The sequence below is a fragment of the Mixophyes fleayi genome, chromosome 1 (assembly GCF_038048845.1).
Source record: "Mixophyes fleayi isolate aMixFle1 chromosome 1, aMixFle1.hap1, whole genome shotgun sequence".
Classification (NCBI taxonomy): Eukaryota; Metazoa; Chordata; class Amphibia; order Anura; family Limnodynastidae; genus Mixophyes; species Mixophyes fleayi.
In genome coordinates, this window is record NC_134402.1 from 214,903,385 (window position 1) to 214,925,341 (window position 21,957).

General features: G+C 41.9%; 1 protein-coding gene across 1 annotated transcript in view; it reads right to left on the reverse strand.

The window, feature by feature from the left end:
- Positions 1–1,103: 1,103 nt before the first annotated feature.
- LOC142105736 (cytochrome P450 2C8-like) overlaps positions 1,104–21,957 on the reverse strand; it is a 65,975-nt gene continuing 45,121 nt past the window's right edge. Inside the window, exons 3-8 of the mRNA XM_075189520.1 lie at positions 20,314–20,474; positions 20,052–20,225; positions 19,787–19,928; positions 10,059–10,246; positions 1,816–1,957; positions 1,104–1,288 (exon numbers count right to left, since the gene is read on the reverse strand). Coding sequence (XP_075045621.1) covers positions 1,104–1,288; positions 1,816–1,957; positions 10,059–10,246; positions 19,787–19,928; positions 20,052–20,225; positions 20,314–20,474 — 992 coding nt within the window. The remainder of the gene's footprint in view (positions 1,289–1,815; positions 1,958–10,058; positions 10,247–19,786; positions 19,929–20,051; positions 20,226–20,313; positions 20,475–21,957) is intronic.

The window sequence follows — 21,957 nt, forward strand, 5'->3', positions numbered from 1 at the left end:
GACCTTTAATTTAATGCTGGGGTGGTTTGGGTCTATAATTGAATGTAGGGCTGAATGTGGGGAGGAGGGCTATCTATTAAATGTGAATATTAATATTTAATGTGGGAAATGGATGTATTAAACGTAAATGCTATTAATTTCTTGCTGGGGCTGTTTGGAGGGAGGGTAATAGGTTTATTTATTAAATGGGAATAGTATTAATTTAATGTTGGGGTCAGTTGGAGGGAAATAGATCTATTTATCAAATGTGAGTACTATTACTTTAAAGTTGGGGCTGGAGAGAGGCCTATTTATTAAATGTGAGTGCTGTTGATTTAATAGCGGGGATGGTTGGTGTTTTCTAAATGTATCCATTATTTTTTCCAAATAGGACCCTCAACATTCCAGGATACAGACAAGCCGCAACTAAAGAAACCAGAAGCCACAGGTGGTAAAAGTGACACAACAGGTAGGACAGTCTGTCAAATGTTCTGAGTCTAGTGCAAGCTTAGCTAACCTGTGGCACTCCAAGTGTTGTCAAACTACAAGTTCCAGCATACCCTTCCAACAATAAGCTGCTATATATTGGCAAAGCATGCTGGGGCTTGTAGTTTCACAACACCTGGAGTGCCACAGGTTAGCCAAGCCTGGTTTACTGGAACAATCCCAATTTTTGGTGACTGTTCTACCCAATCTAAGGGGCAGGTCAAGACTGTGTACTCTATATACACACTGCATTCTTTATATACTACACTATGGTACTAGCTGTCCTTCGTGAGCTGACCACTCCCCCTCTAGTGTCTGGTCCCACCTCTATGATGGCTGGCCACACCCCCACTGGTGGGCCCCTAGCGTTGCAGTCCCCCGGTGGGCCCTTCATGCCCCAGTCCGACACTGAACCTATACCATGCCCATTTTAAGTAAGCAGGCCACACCATTTTCAGCCAATGAATATATTGACCTTTCAAATATTTTTTTAAACAAAATTATTCAAATATTATATATTGTTCTTGTATATAGTTGTATATAGTTATTAAGAGATAAATATCTGATTGGATTTTCTCTAAAACTTTGTATTCATGTATTTATCATTCAGTTCTTTTAAATAAAAATCAGAAAATGTATTAAAAAACTGGAATAAAGCTCAGTTTATAAGGACGAGGAATATTTCCAAATCCACTTATTTCTGGTGTCACATCTATGGCTTCAAGATCCACTGGGGACTTTAGGGTGAAGTTTTGTAGGATAGTGGTTAAAAAGAGGAAGAGTTCCATCCGAGCGAGGCCCTCTCCAGCACATATCCGCTTGCCTGTGAATAAGAGATTCTTGAATAAATTTTCACAATTTATGACTTTTGTAGTAATTCCAATAACAATGTGGTTACAAAATCTATAATAAATACATGTGATTGATTTCAATATGTTAAAAATACAAGGTATGCTCTATGTACCATGCACACAAAGATTATACTTCTCTTTCTCAATAATATCAAAAGGTATTTCATGGAAGTCTAACTAATAGGTATATGCACAGACAAGTCTTCGAATTTTGCACAGGTATCTCAGTATTGCAGTTAGTTCTTAAACTCAATTTCAAAATTCTTGATATTGATGGAATTCAAGCTGCTAAATATATGCCCTATTTAGCATATTATCTACTAAATGATGTGGGTTAGCTGTGGGCCCTAGTAGAGCAAAAAAATGAAAATAATAAATCAAAGTATCTATGAAATCCCACATTAAGCTATCTTATAGGTAATATATAAATATTTAACAACCAAAATTGAAAGAAGTGTTTTGTTCACTATACATTGAAATACAAGATAAAAGCAGGTACCTGAGGAAAATGGCATGAAAGCATCATTTCTGCAAAATTTTCCATTACTATCCAGGAAATTTTCAGGGTTGAATTGGGTTGGATATTTAAACTGCTTTGGGTCCCATAGGACAGAGCTGAGCAATGGGTAGACTGTGGTGCCCTGAATGAAATAACAGAATATTAAGTCATTATAAGAAGCTCTCAGAAATTATAACAATCCTTTCCTAAGGAAAATAAATCCCCTTGCACACCTAAATGGCCTCGTAAAATAATACATGGTTTAGAATAAGGGTGTGCACCGGGCACTTTTAGTGTTTTGGGTTTTGGGTTCTGATTAGCTTGAGGTTTTGGGTTCTGATTTGTTTTGCCAAAACACCTGACGAAAGGTTTTGGTTCTGATTTAGGGTTTTGGGTGCTAAAATCTAGTTTTTTGTTTGTTTTTCACTCCTACGCTATTATTAACCTCAATAACATTCAATAACAATCATTTCCACTAATTTCCAGTCTATTCTGAACACCTTACACCTCACAATATTGTTTTTAGTCCAAAACGTTGCACCGAGGTAGCTTTCTGGACTGCGTAGTGGAGTGGGCCTGGTACCCAATTTGATACCGGGGCCACAATACCTCCGCCTTCAAATGGTCTCAATTCCACTGCACAGCTGCCTGCTCCTACATCCTCTGCAGCATATACAGGGTGTAGTTCGAGCGTGTCAATACCTCTTGTTTTAGACAATGACAGGTCATTTTGATTAATTTTGGATTTGGCAGCAACAGTCAACGTCTGATACGTCTGATACGCCTCTATCTGGACTGCGTAGTGGAGTGGCCCCGGTACCCAATTTGGTACCGGGGCCACAATACCTCCTCCAACCATGGTACAGACCATTAATCATTGAGATCCCATCAAGTATGTTAAAGACAGACAGGGTCGAAGTGTTATTTGTTGACTTTGGAAACAAAAAAACTGTCCCTGTTGCAAATCTTCGTGCAATGAAGAGTGACTTATTCATTTAAAGGCTCAAGCTTTCAAGTGTAGTGTTTATAGGTTATATTATACTTTTGGTTTAATTTGTTTAATTTGTTTTAATTTTGTTTTACTTTGTACTCATGGCAAACGACTGTTGAACGGTCACATAATGCCAAAAAAAGAGTTGCAAGATGGAATTGTCCTTGGGCCCTCCCACCCACCCTGATGTTGTTGAAATAGGACATGCGCACTTTAACAAACCAATCATTTCAGCGAAAGGGCCTACCAAACTGTGTCTGAAATGATTGGTTTGTTTGGGCCCCCACAAAACGAGCTGGGAAAGAAAAAAAAAGGTGCAAGATGGAATTGTCCTTGGGCTCTCCCACCCACCCTTATGTTGTTGAAATAGGACATGCACACTTTAACAAACCAATCATTTCAGCGACAGGGCCTACCAAACAACTGTGGCTGAAATGATTGGTTTGTTTGGGCCCCCACACCAAATAAGCTATTCATCTCTCCCTGTACAAACTAAACAGGCTCTACTGAGGCAAGATGTCGTCCTCATCCTCTGATTCCTCTCCCCCTTCAGTGTGTACTTCCTCCTCCTCACACATTATCAATTTGTCTCCGCTGGACTCCACAACCACAGGTCCCTCTGTACTATCTGGAGGGCAGTGCTGTACTTGATTGAGGAATTGATAATTCATTTTAATGAACATTATTTTTTCAACGTTCTGCGGAAGCAACCTCCTTCGCCGCTCACTGACCAGGTTCCCCGCTGCACTAAAAACTCTTTCCGAGTACACACTGGAGGGGGGACAACTCAGGTAAAATAGAGCCAGTTTGTACAGGGGCTTCCAAACTGTCTTTTTTTTCCTGCCAGTAACAATATGAACTGTCTGACATGTCTATTTGGATTGTGTCCGAAAAATAATCCTCCACCATTTTTTCTATTGTGACAGCATCCAATGCAGCGACACTAGACATGTCTGCAATGGTTGGCAGGTCCTTCAGTCCGGACCAGATGTTGTCTGCATCCCTGCTAGCGGGTCTTTTAGGAAAACTGAGTTTTTTCCTCGCAGCCACAGGTGTGGAAGAATATGAAGGTGGAGCTGTTGGCATGTCATGGTCCTCTTCAGAGGACAATTTCCTGACCAGCAGGTCTTTGCACCTCTGTAGACTTGTGTCCACCGGAAACAGAGACACAACATACGCTTTAAACCGAGGATCGAGCACGGTGGCCAGAATGTATTCCTCTGACTTTAAAAGAGTGACCACCCTCGGATCCTGGCAAAGCGTACGAAGGGCTTCATCCACAAGAGCTACATGCTTGGTGGAATCGCAATGGTTTACCAGCTCCTCCTTCACTTTCTCCAGCTGCTTCTGCAACAGCCTGATCAGGGGAATCACCTGACTCAAGCTGGCAGTGTCGGAATTGACTTCTCGTGTGGCAAGTTCAAACGGCTGCAGAACCTTGCACAACACGGAAATCAGTCTCCAATGCGCTTGACTCAGGCGCATCCCCACTCCTTTACCTATGTCGTAGGTGGCTGTGTAGGCTTGAATGGCCTTTTGCTGCTCCTCCATCCTCTGCAGCATATAGAGGGTGGAGTTCCAGCGCATCACAAACTCTTGTTTGAGGTGATGGCAGGGCAGGTTCAGACTTTTTTGATGTTGCTCGAGTCTGCGGTAGGCACTGGCAGAATGCCGAAAGTGTCCAGCAATTTTGCGGGCCACCGCAAGCATCTCCTGCACACCCCTGTCACTCTTGAGGTAATGCTGCACCACCAAATTAACGGTGTGGGCAAAACATGGGACGTGCTGGAAATTGCCCATATGTAATGCCCGCACAATGTTACTGGCGTCTGACACCACAAATCCCCTGGAGAGTCTAAGTGGGGTAAGCCACTGTGAGATGATTTCCCTCAGTTTCTCTAAGAGGTTGTCAGCGTTGTGCCTCTTATTAAAACCTGTGATACACAATGTTGCCTGCCTTGTCACGAGCAACCGTTGTGGAGATGCTGCTACTGATGCAGCTGTTGCTGTTGCTGAGGAAGGCGATGCATCTACCCAGTGGGCTGTCACAGTCATATAGTCCTTCATTTGCCCTGAACCTCTTGTCCACATGTCCGTGGTTAAGTGGACAGTGGGTACAACCGCATTTTTAAGAGCACTGAGGACACTTGTTCGTACTTCTCTGTACATCTTTGGTATCTAGTGAAGTGGAATCTCGACGGGATTTAGTACCGGGGACACAATACCCCCATCAACCGTCTAAATCCCACTCCACTGATGGTGGACACCGGACGCACGTCTAACACCAACATTGCTGTTATTGACGCAGTTATCCGCTTTGCCATAGGATGACTCGTGTCGTACTTGGTGCTCATGGCAAATGATTGTTGGACGGTCAACTGTTTGGTGAAAGACGTAGCGTTCTTGTGACTTCCCCTCTGGGAAGATGACCGACTACCAGCAGCAACAGCGGCAGTAGTAGGCGTACCGCTGCAGGATTCCTCAGATGAATCCCGTATTGAAGAGGACTCAGTCTGGCTGGTGACATGGCCTGCAGGACTAAATCTGATGGAGATCGTGGAGGAAGTTGACGAGGAGGGTGTTGGTGGTGTGTATCCAACAGGACCAAGGGATTTAGGTGTCCCTGGACTGATGACGGTCCTAGCCCCAGTTCCTGAACTAACCACTGAACTATGAAGGTTATTCAGGTGACGTATAAGGGAGGATGTCACTTGGTGGCCAAGATCCTTACCCCTGCTTATTTGAGCTTTACATAAGCTACATATGGCCAGACATTTGTTATCCGGATTGGGGTAAAAATAACTCCAGACAGAAGAGGTGCATTTCTTGGTCTTCTGACCACGCATGATGATGGGCTTCTTCATCCCATGGACATCCACTTTTTTCCCCCCTGGTGCCTCATTTAAAATAACCACATCAGCATCCTCCTCATCAAGTTCCTCCACAACGCCAGCTACATCAATAGCCTCCTTGACACCTTGATTATCCAAATCTGGAGCGACACTGTGGGTCATCCTTCCAGCATATGCAGAGGGTGTGCTGCAAATGGTGGATGGAGTCACCTCTTCCCGTACAGTGATGGGAAGGTCAGGCTTCGCAACCACCAACACCCTTGGACTCGCCTTGGGGATTTGTGATGTCATCTGTTTAGAAGGCAGAGTTGTTTGCTGTGTTGTTGCTGACAGCATAACTCTTTTAAATTTTTTGGAGGGGGGGGAGGAGGAGGGCTTAGATCCTTGGGTGAAGCTGAACCACTTGTGCTGAACACGGGCCAGGGCCTAAGCCGTTCCTTGCCACTCCGTGTCATAAAGGGCATATTGGCATGTTTACGTTTCTCCTCAGATGTTTTCAATTTTCTTTTTTTTACTAATTGTAGTGAACTTTTGCTTTTTGGATTTTACATGCCCTCTACTAGGAGATTGGGCATCGGCCTTGGCAGACGACGTTGATGGCATTTCATCGTCTATGTCATGACTAGTGGCAGCAGCTTCAGCATTAGGAGGAAGTGGTTCTTGATCTTTCCCTACTTTATCCTCCAAATTTTTGTACTCCATTATATGCAGCACAAGAGAGTGTACCCCTAAACCACACACACCCGGCAAAGGCTTTAAAAATTATATGCGGCACAGGACAGTACCACTGGACTGGAGTTATACAGCAGTACAAATTCCTTTATACTGCAGGAACAGTGAACGTAGTTTAATCTCTGGTACTAATATTTCTGGACTGCAGGAACAGTGAACATAGTTTAATCTCTGGTACTAATATTTCTGGACTGCAGGAACAGTGAACGTAGTTTAATCTCTGGTACTAATATTTCTGGACTGCAGGAACACTGAACGTATTTATATATTGCAGTACTAATACTTTTGGACTGCAGGAACAGTGAACGTATTTATATATTGCAGTACTAATATTTTTGGACTGCAGGAACAGTGAACGTTGTTTAATATTGCAGTACTAATATTTCTGGACTGCAGGAACAGTGAACGTAGTTTAATCTCTGGTACTAATATTTCTGGACTGCAGGAACACTGAACGTATTTATATATTGCTGTACTAATATTTTTGGACTGCAGGAACAGTGAACGTATTTATATATTGCAGTACTAATATTTCTGGACTGCAGGAACAGTGAACGTAGTTTAATATTGCAGTACTAATATTTCTGGACTGCAGGAACAGTGAACATATTTATATATTGCAGTACTAATATTTCTGGACTGCAGGAACAGTGAACGTAGTTTAATATTGCAGTACTAATATTTCTGGATTGCAGGAACGGTGAACGTATTTATAGATTGCAGTACTAATATTTCTGGACTGCAGGAACAGTGAACGTAGTTTAATATTGCAGTACTAATATTTCTGCACTGCAGGAACAGTGAACGTAGTTTAATATTGCAGTACTAATATTTCTGGACTGCAGGAGCACTGAACGTATTTATATATTGCAGTACTAATATTTCTGGACTGCAGGAACAGTGAACGTATTTATATATTGCAGTACTAATATTTCTGGACTGCAGGAACAGTGAACGTAGTTTAATATTGCAATACTAATATTTCTGGACTGCAGGAACAGTGAACATATTTATATATTGCAGTACTAATATTTCTGGACTGCAGGAACAGTGAACATAGTTTAATATTGCAGTACTAATATTTCTGGACTGCAGGAACGGTGAACGTATTTATAGATTGCAGTACTAATATTTCTGGACTGCAGGAACAGTGAACGTAGTTTAATATTGCAGTACTAATATTTCTGGACTGCAGGAACAGTGAATGTAGTTTAATATTGCAGTACTAATATTTCTGGACTGCAGGAACAGTGAACGTATTTATATATTGCAGTACTAAAATTTCTGGATTGCAGGAACAGTGAACGTAGTTTAATATTGCAGTACTAATATTTCTGGACTGCAGGAACAGTGAACGTATTTATATATTGCAGTACTAATATTTCTGGACTGCAGGAACAGTGAACTTAGTTTAATATTGCAGTACTAATATTTCTGGACTGCAGGAACAGTGAACGTATTTATATATTGCAGTACTAATATTTCTGGACTGCAGGAACAGTGAACGTAGTTTACTATTGCAGTACTAATATTTCTGGACTGCAGGAACAGTGAACGTATTTATATATAGTAGTACTAATATTTCTGAACTGCAGGAACAGTGAACGTAGTTTTATATTGCAGTACTAATATTTCTGGACTGCAGGAACAGTGAGCGTATTTATATATTGCAGTACTAACATTTCTGGACTGCAGCAACAGTGAACGTAGTTAAATATTGCAGTAATAATATTTCTGGACTGCAGGAACAGTGAATGTAGTTTAATATTGCAGTACTAATATTTCTGGACTGCAGGAACAGTGAACGTATTTATATATTGCAGTACTAATATTTCTGGACTGCGGGAACAGTGAACTTAGTTTAATATTGCAGTACTAATATTTCTGGACTGCAGGAACAGTGAACGTATTTATATATTGCAGTACTAATATTTCTGGACTGCAGGAACAGTGAACGTAGTTTAATATTGCAGTACTAATATTTCTGGACTGCAGGAACAGTGAACGTAGTTTAATATTGCAGTACTAATATTTCTGGACTGCAGGAACAGTGAACGTATTTATATATTACAGTACTAATATTTCTGGACTGCAGGAACAGTGAACGTAGTTTAATATTGCAGTACTAATATTTCTGGAATGCAGGAACAGTGAACGTATTTATATATTGCAGTACTAACATTTCTGGACTGCAGGAACAGTGAACGTAGTTAAATATTGCAGTAATAATATTTCTGGACTGCAGGAACAGTGAACGTAGTTTAATATTGCAGTACTAATATTTCTGGACTGCAGGAACAGTGAACGTATTTATATATTGCAGTAGAAATTTTGTTATACTATCTTTATAATTTTTTTGTAATTTTCTTTTTATTTTTGTATAATTTTTTTAAAATTTTTTTAATATTTTTTTTAGAATTTTTTAATAAGAATGGACTTAGCAAGACAGAGCACAGGACACAGCACCACTGGACTCAGCAGGACAGAGCACTGGACAAAGCACCACTGGACTCAGCAGGACAGAGCACAGGACAAAGCACCACTGGACTCAGCAGGACAGAGTGACAGGACACAGCACCACTAAAAACCCCAACCTCCCACTTCCCTGATCTTAGCCCGACTGAAGATGGCGGTGGCAAGCAGGGAATTTATACAATCCGAGTCTCGCGAGATCCGACGGCGGGATTTTGAGTCTCAGCCTTGCTTTCGGTGTTTCTCCGCGCCGGAAGTACCCGAACAGTGCTCGGATCGCCCTCGGATCCGCACTGTTCGGGTGGGCTCAGCTTGCGATAACCCGAGCCCGCTCATGTCTGCTTATAAGGGCGTAAAGTGGCAGTTGGATTTCTTTTGCCTTTTGGAACGCTTCCTGCCTACCCAGGCTCTTTGTTTGCTTTGTTTGTTACTCTGCTCTTTCTTCCTAAAAGGTCCAGTTGGTGGAAAGCAGTCTAATCAATGGACATAATGACACATTCAGGTGGCATCTTTGGCACTCTCCCCTAACAGGGAGGTTCAATTAGTTATATGGGAAATTGTGGGGCATCGCTTGGTCAGACAGGCTAATAAGCCAAAAAGGGGGTAGAGTTGGGCTCTACCACCTACAAGTGTCCCAATATTTAGTCAGGAAGTTTACGGTTTATGGAAATGGCTGAAGAATGATTGGTCTTGCTTTGATTTACCACCACTTTGATTACATTTAATATTCAATAAAATTTGTAACCTTTCATTTGCCAAACAAGTGTCTTTACTTTTATAGTGCTAAGAAAACTCTTGGTAAGTGAAATAATGTTAAAAGTAAAAGTTATCAAGCGCTAGGCGGCTTGGGTTATGCTCACTGTGCATCTGAGCAGCTTCTTGTGACATAATTAAAATGGAGGAAGTTTAGAGCTTTAAAGACAAACTGTGAATAATCACGACTGGTGTCATGGAATCCTCAGCCTACACAAACAGCTAATTTAAATAGGCATTATTGCAGTTTGTAACAGCCAAATGTCGAAGGGGATAGTTTTATAGCTTATTTTATAAAAAAAAATGACATGTATTAATAACGTTACATAGTAATTAGGTTTTTACTTTGAACTACTGATGTTAGACTTTCCAAAACTGCATGATAGGTCAACTTTAAAGCTCCCATCATAGCTTAAATTTAAATTTATAATGAATAGTCTCACCTTTGGAATGACATAGTCCCGGAAATGAACATCACAAGTCACTTTGTGCGGAACTCCTAAGGGGAGGAGATCAATGAATCTCTGAATTTCATGGCTAACTGCATCCGTGTATGGCATGTGGGAGCGGTCATCAATACATGGGGCACGATTTCGGCCAATAACCTGATTTATCTCATTCTGCACATGCTCTGTGAAGTTTAAGGCAAGGAGGAAATTTCAAAGTATTATCACAATACAGTACTTTTTAGAATCAGCAAATGCATTTAAATATGGGGATGGAGCTTATTGGTTTCAATTACCCCACACCTACTTGCGCTAGCGCCTGTGGTTAGGAGTGGCTTCGGACAGCAGCATCTTTCTTGACACTGTCAGCTCTATTCATTTGGTTTTATTGTAAGTGAAGGGGGTGATTGGAGTGCTCTCCACTGATCCTCCAACTGCAGGCGTAATTGCTGGGTACACACTGTGGACCCCTGATTCATGTTGGGACACAACCTGCATGCAACTTGTGTTCAAAAAATGAGCACAGAACTTGAGCGTTGTTTCGACTGTATTCAAATCCAAGCAGATCTCAAGATACGTTTCAATTTAAATCTGGGTGTAAGTATGCTCTGCCTTAATGTTACTTGCCGTATGTTAACAGACAGAACACAGTACAGGATACATACATGCATATGTGTAACAAAGTTCCATCATAACTCAAAATTCTGTAAAATAAATTCACAGCTCATAATACTATAATCATTAATAAAAGGTGTTTTAAAAAAATATTTACATAAATACATATATCAAGATGTTCTTAACGGGTATTGTATATATATATTGGGTTTTTATATTCTCCCTTACGTGCATACAAATATTTAGTGCCATGCATACATGTAGTTTTTAATACAAAGACAGTGTCATGACAGTCATCACTGTCAGCCAGCACTTACACCTTGTCACGGGCACTAGGAGTCTTGCCCAGGATTTCACCAGATGACTGGGCTTACCAGAGTAGTGAAGCTCACACAACGGTCCTCTGGTAGCGGGGTGACTAGCGGAACAAATATCACAGCAGATGGAGAGAGAATGCCAATGAATAATAGGAAAGTCAGTGACTTGCAGCAATCTTTGGTCAAAGAATCAGCGACTAGCTGATATAATGGAAAGACAGATTTGAACACGGAGATCAGGATGGATGTGAGTAGATGCAGGGAGGTAGCAGGGAAGTCAGTGGTCTGCGTACAGCAAGTTGTACCACTGCTTATGGTGAAGAGACTTGTCCAGGTGCAGGTAGGTAACGGGGAAGTCAGTGGTCTGCGTATAGCAAGTTGTACCACTGCTTAATAGGTGAGGATGTGTACAAGTGTTGATGAGTGGAAGCATACAAAGATAATAGGATGCAGACACTGAGAGCACAGAGGAACTTGATCCCAATAGGTATGGAGCGTATCCAACAAAGTCTATATAACGGTATGTGTGGCGCTGCTTGGTAGAGACTTGCTCAGCACAGATATGCAGGCCAATAATGGATAGTCAATCACAGTTATGCATATAACGACTGAGTAGTACAGTTAATTCCAAACAGGTATGCAGCGTACCAATAACAGTCTATAGCGGGTATGGATACCGCTGCTGAGCATGGAAACTTGTCCTAGCGGATATGCAGAGTAAAGGTAGAAAGTCAATAACAGATAGGCATACCGCTATTCAGTAGAACACTCTGTCCACAGGGAGATGCAGGAACTGCAGAGATGCTGGACGGCAGAGACGAGTGTAGGAACCACAGGTAAGTTGATCCAGTAATCAGAGTCCAGCTGAGGACACAAGCAGGAAACAGGAGACTGTAGCAGGTATGGAAACCAGCGATGAGTAGCACAGGGAATCCACAGGAACTGAAGACACTAGTAGTACACAGGAGATAGTAGCGGGTATGGAAAACAGCGATGAGTAGATCAGGAATCAGCAGGAAACTGAAGACACTAGTAGAACACAGGGAACACCTTCAGAGACTCACAGGGAATGAGACTCCAAGATCAGGCAATGAGGTAATGCACACAGGTGCCTTAAATAGGGAGTTGCCTGATCAATCAATTTGGATTAAAAGCAACAGTCACAAGAGTTCTTGGGAGCTGCGCATGCGCAGTCCATCAGGATGGCAGACGGCTGTGGTTCAGGATAGGTGCCGGCAGGAAGGCTAGTGAGCCACGCACCAGCGCAGAGGCACTGAGTGACAGTACCCCCCCTTTTAAAGGTGGGCACAGAACACATGGAGCCGGGTTTGCCCGGATTCTGGGAATAGAATTTTTTCAGGAGAGCTGGGGCGTTGAGATCATCAGCCTGGATCCAGGAACGCTCCTCTGGGCCAAAGCCCTTCCAGTGCACAAGGAAATGAAAAACTCCTCACGAAATTTTTGAGTCTAATATATGAGTGATCTCAAACTCCTCCTCTTGATGAACTTGAACTGGCCGAGGTGCTGAAGGAGGAACAGAGAAACGGTTGATGATAAGAGGCTTGAGTAATGACACATGGAAGGCGTTGGAGATACGAAGGTTCTTGGGTAGTAGAAGTTTGAAACAGACTGGATTTATCACTTGAATAATCCTGTGTGGACCAATGAAACGAGGAGCAAACTTCATAGATGGAACCTTCAAGCGAATATTTTTGGTAGAAAGCCATACACGATCTCCAATCTTTAGTGGTGGAATAGCCCGCCCCTTTTTATCCGCAAAGGACTTGTATCTGGCAGATGTCTTTTTTAAACAGGTTTTGACCTGAGACCAGATATCTTTGAAGGTCTGACAAACAGTCTCCACAACAGGAACTTGGGTGGGAGGGAGGGCAGGAAATTCCGGGAAAGACGGATGGTGACCGTAAACCACAAAGAATGGACTTCTTGAAGATGACTCGTGATACATGTTGTTATGGGCGAATTCAACCCATGGGAGTAAATCTACCCAGTTGTCTTGGTTGGCTGAAGAGAACATCCTAATGAAAGTTTCAAGATCTTGATTGACTCTCTCGGTCTGTCCGTTTGATTGAGGATGGTAGGAAGATGAGAGTGATAACCGAATACCCAAGGTTTTACAAAGGGCTCGCCAGATTCTGGAAACGAATTGCACTCCCCTATCCGAAACAATCTCAGAAGGACATCCATGAATTCGGAAAATCTCTTTGATGAAATGATCAGCCAGAATAAATGAAGAAGGTAAACCGGTCAAAGGAACGAAATGTGCCATTTTCGAAAATCAATCCAACACTACCCAGATGGTATTACACTTTTTACTTGGAGGAAGATCGGTGACAAAGTCCATACTAATATGGGTCCAAGGTTTGGAAGGAATGGGTAGTGGTTGTAGTAATCCCGCTGGTGTTCTGCGGGGAGTTTTAAACTGGGAACACAGCTCACAAGCGGCCACAAAGTCTTTGACATCTTTCCTCATAGAGGGCCACCAGTAGCTTCGAGAAAGGATTTCTAAGCTCTTGCGTTCACCCGAATGTCCAGAAAAACGTGATGAATGGAACCAAGACAATATTTTCCTCCTAAGAGATGGAGGCACGAGGGTTCTCCCAAATGGTAGCACCTTGGTAGACGAAGTGGCCACAGACACACACTTGGGATCTAATATAGAATGGTTAGGACCATCTTCAACGTCTGAGGACGTCACGAATGCCCGAGACAGGGAGTCTGCTTTTTTATTTTTGGCAGCTGGTTTGAAGGTTATAATAAGTTCAAAACGGGAAAAGAAAAGAGACCATCTTGCTTGACGGGGATTCAAACATTGAGCTGACTGTAAATATGACAGGTTTTTGTGATCCGTAAAAATAGTTACAGGATGACGAGCTCCCTCCAGTAGATATCTCCATTCCTCTAATGCTGCTTTTATGGCCAACAACTCCTTGTCCCCGATGGTATAATTCCTCTCCGCGGGTAGAAGACCTCGGGAATAAAAGGCACAAGGATGGAATTTTTGTTGCTCCGATCTTTGGGATAATATGGCCCCTAAGCCAACATTAGAGGCGTCTACCTCTAGGAAGAAGGGAAGCGTCACATCAGGCTGTCGAAGAACAGGAGCAGAAGAGAAGGACTCTTTGAGAGACTAAAAAGCTTGAAGGGCCTCGGAGGACCACTGTTTAGTATTAGCCCCCTTGCGGGTCAGGGCCACTATAGGAGAGGCAATGGATGAAAACCCTTGAATGAAGCGTCTGTAATAATTCGCAAATCCTAAAAAGCGTTGGATTGCTCGGAGAGTAGTTGGCTGGGGCCAACGTAATACAGCGTTCACCTTTTCTGGATCCATCTTAAGACCGACTCCGGACACAATGTATCCCAGGAATGGAATCTGGGATAACTCGAATGAACATTTCTCTAGTTTGCAAAATAAAGAATTTCTTCGGAGTCTGGAAAGGACCTCTGCCACCTGTTGATGATGAGTGGGCAGATCCTGGGAAAAAAATAATATGTCGTCCAGATAGACGACGACACAGACATACAGCAAGTCCCGGAAAATCTCATTCACGAAACCCTGGAAGACAGCGGGGGCGTTACACAACCCGAAGGGCATAACAAGATATTCATAGTGGCCATCCCTGGTGTTAAAAGCTGTCTTCCATTCGTCTCCGGACTTGATCCGGATTAAATTATAGGCACCTCGAAGATCCAACTTGGTAAAGATCCGGGCTCCCTTAATGCGATCGAAAAGTTCAGTAAATAACGGAATAGGGTACCGATTTTTGATGGTAATGGCATTGAGTCCACGAAAATCTATACAGGGACGTAATGATCCATCTTTCTTCTTTACGAAAAAGAACCCCGCTCCAGCGGGAGAGGTAGAAGGTCGGATAAATCCTCGCTGGAGGTTCTCCTTAATATACTCAGATGTTGCTTGAGTCTCAGGTAATGAAAGTGGATACACACGGCCCCTAGGAGGACTCTTGCCAGGTTGTAAGTCAATCGGACAATCCCATGCCCGATGAGGAGGAAGGCGTTCTGACTGAACCTTATCGAACACATCCGCAAAGGAAGCATACTGTGGAGGGAGGCCCGGTGGACATGGCGAAATGGACGACTGCTGTATTTTGAGTGGAACAACTTGAGAGAGACAACGATGACGACATTCGGGACCCCAGAAAGTGACTTGAGGAGTGTTCCAGTCAATCTGAGGGGAATGAAGTTGAAGCCATGGAAGGCCTAGTACGATGGGACTGGTAGTAACAGGAAGGATCAATAACGAATTTTTTTCTTGGTGTAAGGCTCCAATTTGAAGAGTCAGTGGAGACGTACTTTGAGTAATGAGACCATTAATTATACGTGATCCATCAATAGCAGTAACGGCAATGGGAACCTTTAAGGAAATCACTGGTAGAGACCATTGATTCACTAGGGAACTAGAGATAAAATTTCCAGCAGCTCCAGAATCTATAAGTGCTTGAGAGACAAAGGATTTGGTAGCAAAGGAAACGGTGATATCAAAAGCACAAACTTTCACATTCGTAGAACATGGAGAGGACTCCAGGGACCCTAACCTTACCTCTCCAGAACTGGTTAGGGCCTGGCATTTCCCGACTTCCTAGGGCATGAGTTCAGCATGTGAGTAGAGTCAGCGCAATAGATACAGAGTCTATTTTTCACTCTTCGTTCTCTCTCCTCAGATGTTAGTTTAGAGCGACCTAGCTCCATAGGTTCTACTGGAGGTGGAGAATGACGAACTTGAGATACTGAGCGAAGAGGCGCTTTGCAGGAAGTTATTCTCTCGGAATCTCTCTCACGAAATCTCATGTCTAAACGATGGCAAAGGGAAATCAAATCATCCAAGGAGGAGGGTAACTCTTGAGAGGTCAGTGCGTCTTTAATTTTATCGGAAAGCCCCTACCAGAAGGCGGCGATCAATGCCTCAGTGTTCCACTGAAGTTCAGAGGCAAGTATCCTAAATTGAATGACATACTGAGCTACAGTACGAGATCCTTGGCGTAGTCGGAGGATACTGGAAGCTGCAGAGATAACACGACCAGGTTCGTCAAAAATACTTCTAAACGTAGAAAAAAACAAGGCACTATCTTGCAATAAAGGGTCATTTCTTTCCCACAGAGGGGAGGCCCATGCGAGAGCCTGTCCGGAAAACAAAGAGATGAGGTAGGCCACTTTGGAACGATGAGTAGAGAAGTTATGAGGTTGAAGTTCAAAATGAACGGAGCATTGATTAAGAAAGCCCCTACAGGTTTTGGGATCTCCATCATATTTAGAAGGAGTAGGCAGGTGTAGCGTGGAAGCGATGGACAACTGGGATGGCACTGGGGAAGGAGATGGAGATACTGGAAGCTCAACGGTTGCTGCTGCATTTTTCACAGGGGTTCCTTGGGAGGCTAAAGCCTGACAAAATTGCAACAACTGTTGTTGGCGAACATCTTGTTGTTCGATTCGGGTGACCAGATATTGCAGCATCTCTTTAGCTGTTGGTTCCGATCCTGGGTCTGTCATGGCCTGATCTTACTGTCACGGGCACTAGGAGTCTTGCCCAGGATTTCACCAGATGACTGGGCTTACCAGAGTAGTGAAGCTCACAAAACGGTCCTCTGGTAGCGGGGTGACTAGCGGAACAAATATCACAGCAGATGGAGAGAGAATGCCAATGAATAATAGGAAAGTCAGTGACTTGCAGCAATCTTTGGTCAAGGAATCAGCGACTAGCTGATATAATGGAAAGACAGATTTGAATACGGAGATCAGGATGGATGTGAGTAGATGCAGGGAGGTAGCAGGGAAGTCAGTGGTCTGCGTACAGCAAGTTGTACCACTGCTTATGGTGAAGAGACTTGTCCAGGTGCAGGTAGGTAGCGGGGAAGTCAGTGGTCTGCGTATAGCAAGTTGTACCACTGCTTAATAGGTGAGGATGTGTACAAGTGTTGATGAGTGGAAGCATACAAAGATAATAGGATGCAGACACTGAGAGCACAGAGGAACTTGATCCCAATAGGTAGGCAGCGTATCCAACACAGTCTATATAACGGTATGTGTGGCGCTGCTTGGTAGAGACTTGCTCAGCACAGATATGCAGGCCAATAATGGATAGTCAATTACAGTTATGCATATAACGACTGAGTAGTACAGTTAATTCCAAACAGGTATGCAGCGTACCAATAACAGTCTATAGCGGGTATGGATACCGCTGCTGAGCGTGGAAACTTGTCCTAGCGGATATGCAGAGTAAAGGTAGAAAGTTAATAACAGATAGGCATACCGCTATTCAGTAGAACAGTCTGTCCACAGGGAGATGCAGGAACTGCAGAGACGCTGGACGGCAGAGACGAGTGTAGGAACCACAGGTGAGTAGATCCGGTAATCAGAGTCCAGCTGAGGACACAGGCAGGAAACAGGAGACTGTAGCAGGTATGGAAACCAGCGATGAGTAGCACAGGGAATCCACAGGAACTGAAGACACAGGAGATAGTAGCGGGTATGGAAACCAGCGATGAGTAGATCAGGAATCAGCAGGAAACTGAAGACACTAGTAGAACACAGGGAACACCTTCAGAGACTCACAGGGAATGAGACTCCAAGATCAGGCAATGAGGTAATGCACACAGGTGCCTTAAATAGGGAGTTGCCTGATCAATCAATTTGGATTAAAAGCAACAGTCACAAGAGTTCTTGGGAGCTGCGCATGCGCAGTCCATCAGGATGGCGGACGGCCGCGATTCAGGATAGGTGCCGGCAGAAAGGCTAGTGAGTCACGCACCAGCGCAGAGGCACTCACGGTCCGGTGAGTGACACACCTGCCCTGTAGCTGGTACAAATGATACGGCTAAAAAAAGCGTACTTTAGAGAAACCTAGCACTTGAATCAGACGTATCTAATAATAGAAGCAAAAATAAATATATATATATATATATATATATATATATATATATATATATATAAAATATTATTCTTTTATTTCTTCTTTTATCATTAGATACGTCTGATTCAAGTACTGGGTTTCTCTAAAGTACATTTTTTTAGCCGTATCAACAGTATATTGTTGAAATCAGATAATTGGATAAAGTCATTTCAATTAATATCTAGCAAACTTGATCGTCTTTGTCTGAAAATTATGCGTAGAGCACGCTACGGTGTGGAGAAGCATATCCAGCCGCAACACGTGACATTAACAGATTTTACACATTTACACGCATTCACACGAATGTACACATTTGTAATTAGTACATACTAATTGTATTTGCAACACATAGTTATTTATGTCAAAATGTAGCAAGGTTTAAGGTAATATTATAAGTTATATACATGTTAGTGAAATCAAAGGTTCAGGTTACAGGAAATATGTCATGTTTAGTATCAATTTAATCCCCTATTTATCCGCAGTTGTCCGGTTCATTCGCCGAAGGGATCGCACATTGCGTACTCTAGTTAGCGATGATAGGGAATAAATGTTTAAAATTATACTGTCTGTGTAATGTAAATAGACTAGTTTAAACTGGATTCCTAGCAGGAAAATCGGAGTGCATACCCTGGAGAGTTGACCCCCACCTTTGGATATTTTCGTTTGAACTGGCCTATGACCTGCATTACACTGGACCCTCCTGAAGCCTGGACCTATAGAAGCAAGCCACATCATCTGCATTGTTTTACTGTATTCAGTGACTGTACATAAGCAAGCGCTCTGGACCTAGTGGACAGTCTACTTGACCACAGCCTTTAGACCTGAATGACTGTACACTGGATCCAGGGCGCCTGCGATAAGTAACAACTGTACTTGTTTTATTCTGATTGTTATTCTGCTACTTTTGGCTATTAAATCACATTGTGCTTTGGAACCACATTATTGGATAGCAACTAGACGTGCACAACAATATATATATATATATATATATATATATATATATATAGCGCTTTACAAAAGATCTATCTCTATCTCTATGCAGTGCAAATTTCTGTTTGAAACAGTATTGTGTTTTGAATGTTCTTTATTGCAACCCCATTCCTGTAGCTTCTCATCAGTTACCTTTAGTTGTGGCCGCAGGTACCATTCTGCTGCTCCAATGCGCATTCTTGCTGCTCAGATAGGAATTGAATACGCTTCCTCTCTGAGCACTAGACTGTGGAGCTGCCTGATGTCTCCTCGGAACACTTAAAAAACCCCTCTGAGAAGTCTCTACAAAAATATTAGCCTCATGCATTTAAAAATGTGCCACCTCCCCACCTTAGTCTTGCTCTGGGTATGCAAGACTAATTTTCTTTAATGGGCAACAACAAAAGCACTCATTCGCGCATTTTTCACACATATTTTTAAACGTGAAATTTGGGCTACATGCACATGATGGATTTATGAAAGGGCTCTGAAACCATTACATACTGGGTTATGAACATAGGCATTTGTGTGGTTCTGCTGGCTAAAACACTGTAAAATAACTAATTATTATAGCTCAATATATAAGACAAAATAAGTGCTGCCTTTTTTTTCTGCATCTTCTATTGTATCGTTAGGACAGCCAGCAATATTTTGCATTAACTGTGCAAATGCCCATTAACTAAAACATTAATTGAAAATAAAAAACAAGCTCCTCTTATCAAAATTGGTTCTTCACATATCCTTCATTAAAAATGTTGATAAGATGATGTAATTTTCGTGCAACAAACTTATAATTTCCTTTCTGTACATTTTAATACCACAGTTAGTAATTGCAAACATCACCCCCGTTGTTTAAAATGTCCTCCAAAGCACTTTATTTAAGTCCTAGCTCCATGTACCTGTTACTTCTGGGTGCTTGAGAAGTAACATCAAACCATAGCGTAATGTTGTGCTGACTGTTTCTGTACCAGCAATAAACATATCAAAGGTGGTGTTGACTGCAGCCTCCATGTGGAACTCACTCTGCGGAATGTCTTTTTCCTGATGTAGGAGAGGGAGAGATGACGTAGTCAGCATGGTACTGACAGAAACTTATATTTTATTGTATTTGTGTTTTATTAGAAAATAAATAGAAATGAGGGCAAGACACCTATACACAATTACCTGTCCTTTCTTTATGAGGAAACAGTCAATAAAATCCCGGGGACAGGCCGGATCCAATGACTCCATGTGACTGTTAATTCTCTCAGTGATAAATGCATGTGTGCCATCTACAGCTCTAAAGAACTTTGTGCAAATTCCTGGTATTTTACCCATGATTGGAAAAATGTTGTACATCTGTAAGAGTTGAAAACATTTAAAGTATGTAGTTAACACAAGATAGATAGCACAAGTCTAATTAATCTCAGATAGGAGTCCTTCTTACCTGTCCACTAAAGGAGCTAGCTGCTCTCAATATATAATTTAAGTAACCTAGAAGCTGTAGGAAATTCTTGTCTTCATAGTCAAACCTCTGGCCGAATACCACTGAACATATTACATTTGAGACTGCTTTGCTGAAAAAGAAGGTGGGGTCCAGTGGCTGTTCTGAAGGTGGAAATTAAAAAACAATAATGTGACTGAGGACACACAGGAAAACATTAACATGTTTACTAGCGAAAGATAAGTACAATTAGCTAAAATATCAATATAATGCATGAGTGATGTGAATACTTGTATTGGTAACTATAATTTAATAACATAGCATTTAGGTGCAAAACTTCCATTGAACATTGGTAACTTATAAGCAATTAGCTTTGTTTCTGGTAGACAATGAAATCAAATGTCTAATTAATTCCTACGGTTTAGAGCATATGCTGCACCTTACAATGTTCGTAAATTGACGATTTTCTCACTGTGGCATCACTCGCCATGATTGATACAATATCTTTCAATATAGTGTGCATTTTAGGTCTTACCTAAACCATCCCAGGAGTGGCAAACATAGCAATGTATTTGACACTTATTCATACACTGTGGGGACTATTTATTATTGGAGCCAGTGGAGCAGTGGTAACTATAAATATGTATCTCTACATATCACAACAATACAGAATGTTACCATGATGGGGCTGTTCTGGTAGCCCCAGGCTAGACCCATGGTCGGTTTCTGGGTGCTCTAGGCAAAGTTTCATCTTACCTTCCCTGCCACCCAAATTCCTTCTACCTAATCCCCCACACACATTCAAGCACACACACACTTGAGTTATGGAAATATTATTTTTAGATTTATTTTTCAACAACAAAAATTATAACAATAACCAAAATACTAGTTAGATTTATTTACATAGTACTAATGTATTTCTCTTATCAATAGATTAATTATTATACTAGGAGGGGCTTCTCTCTGAACATAAGTTATGGCTCATTTTTGCACAAAGACCAGGATGTTCATACGGAGATACTTAAGTTCAATGGTAGCTTTTATTTTTGTAGCAAACAAGCAAGTTACAAGTATTGGACTATAAGGACATTATACTCCCAATAAATTCACAAATAATAACCTTTACTATATTTATTTAGTACTTGTTTGGAGGGTTATTGATTAGGGTGGGGTACGTGTTCCCAAACATGACAAAGCCGACAATGATGACAACGACTTCAAAATATCTATTACTATATATACGACATAGATTAAATAAAGACATACCATAAATTAGATGCCCAGTATGGTCAAAACTTGTTATAGCTGAAAAGTATAAAATGCGACTTGAGAAAAGGATGGCAACTCTTTATTACGTCATTTCCAATGATCATAGTCAGATAGCCAGTTTTAAGGTGGCAATGGCACGACCAGCCTCCTGTATCCATTATATATAGGCAGCTGGTTGTGGCATTAAAGCAGTCGGCCTAGATAGACCCCATTACTCTGAATTTTTCCTAAATAAGTCCCACTCTAGCCGCTGTCTAACAGCTGTGAGAGATGGCTTAGCTTATGGTTATACTTTAGCCTTGTCTTATCGGTGCAATGCCTACAGATTCAGAGCGGCATGAGTTACTTTCTATGTTCTACATTCTAAACACAAAAAAT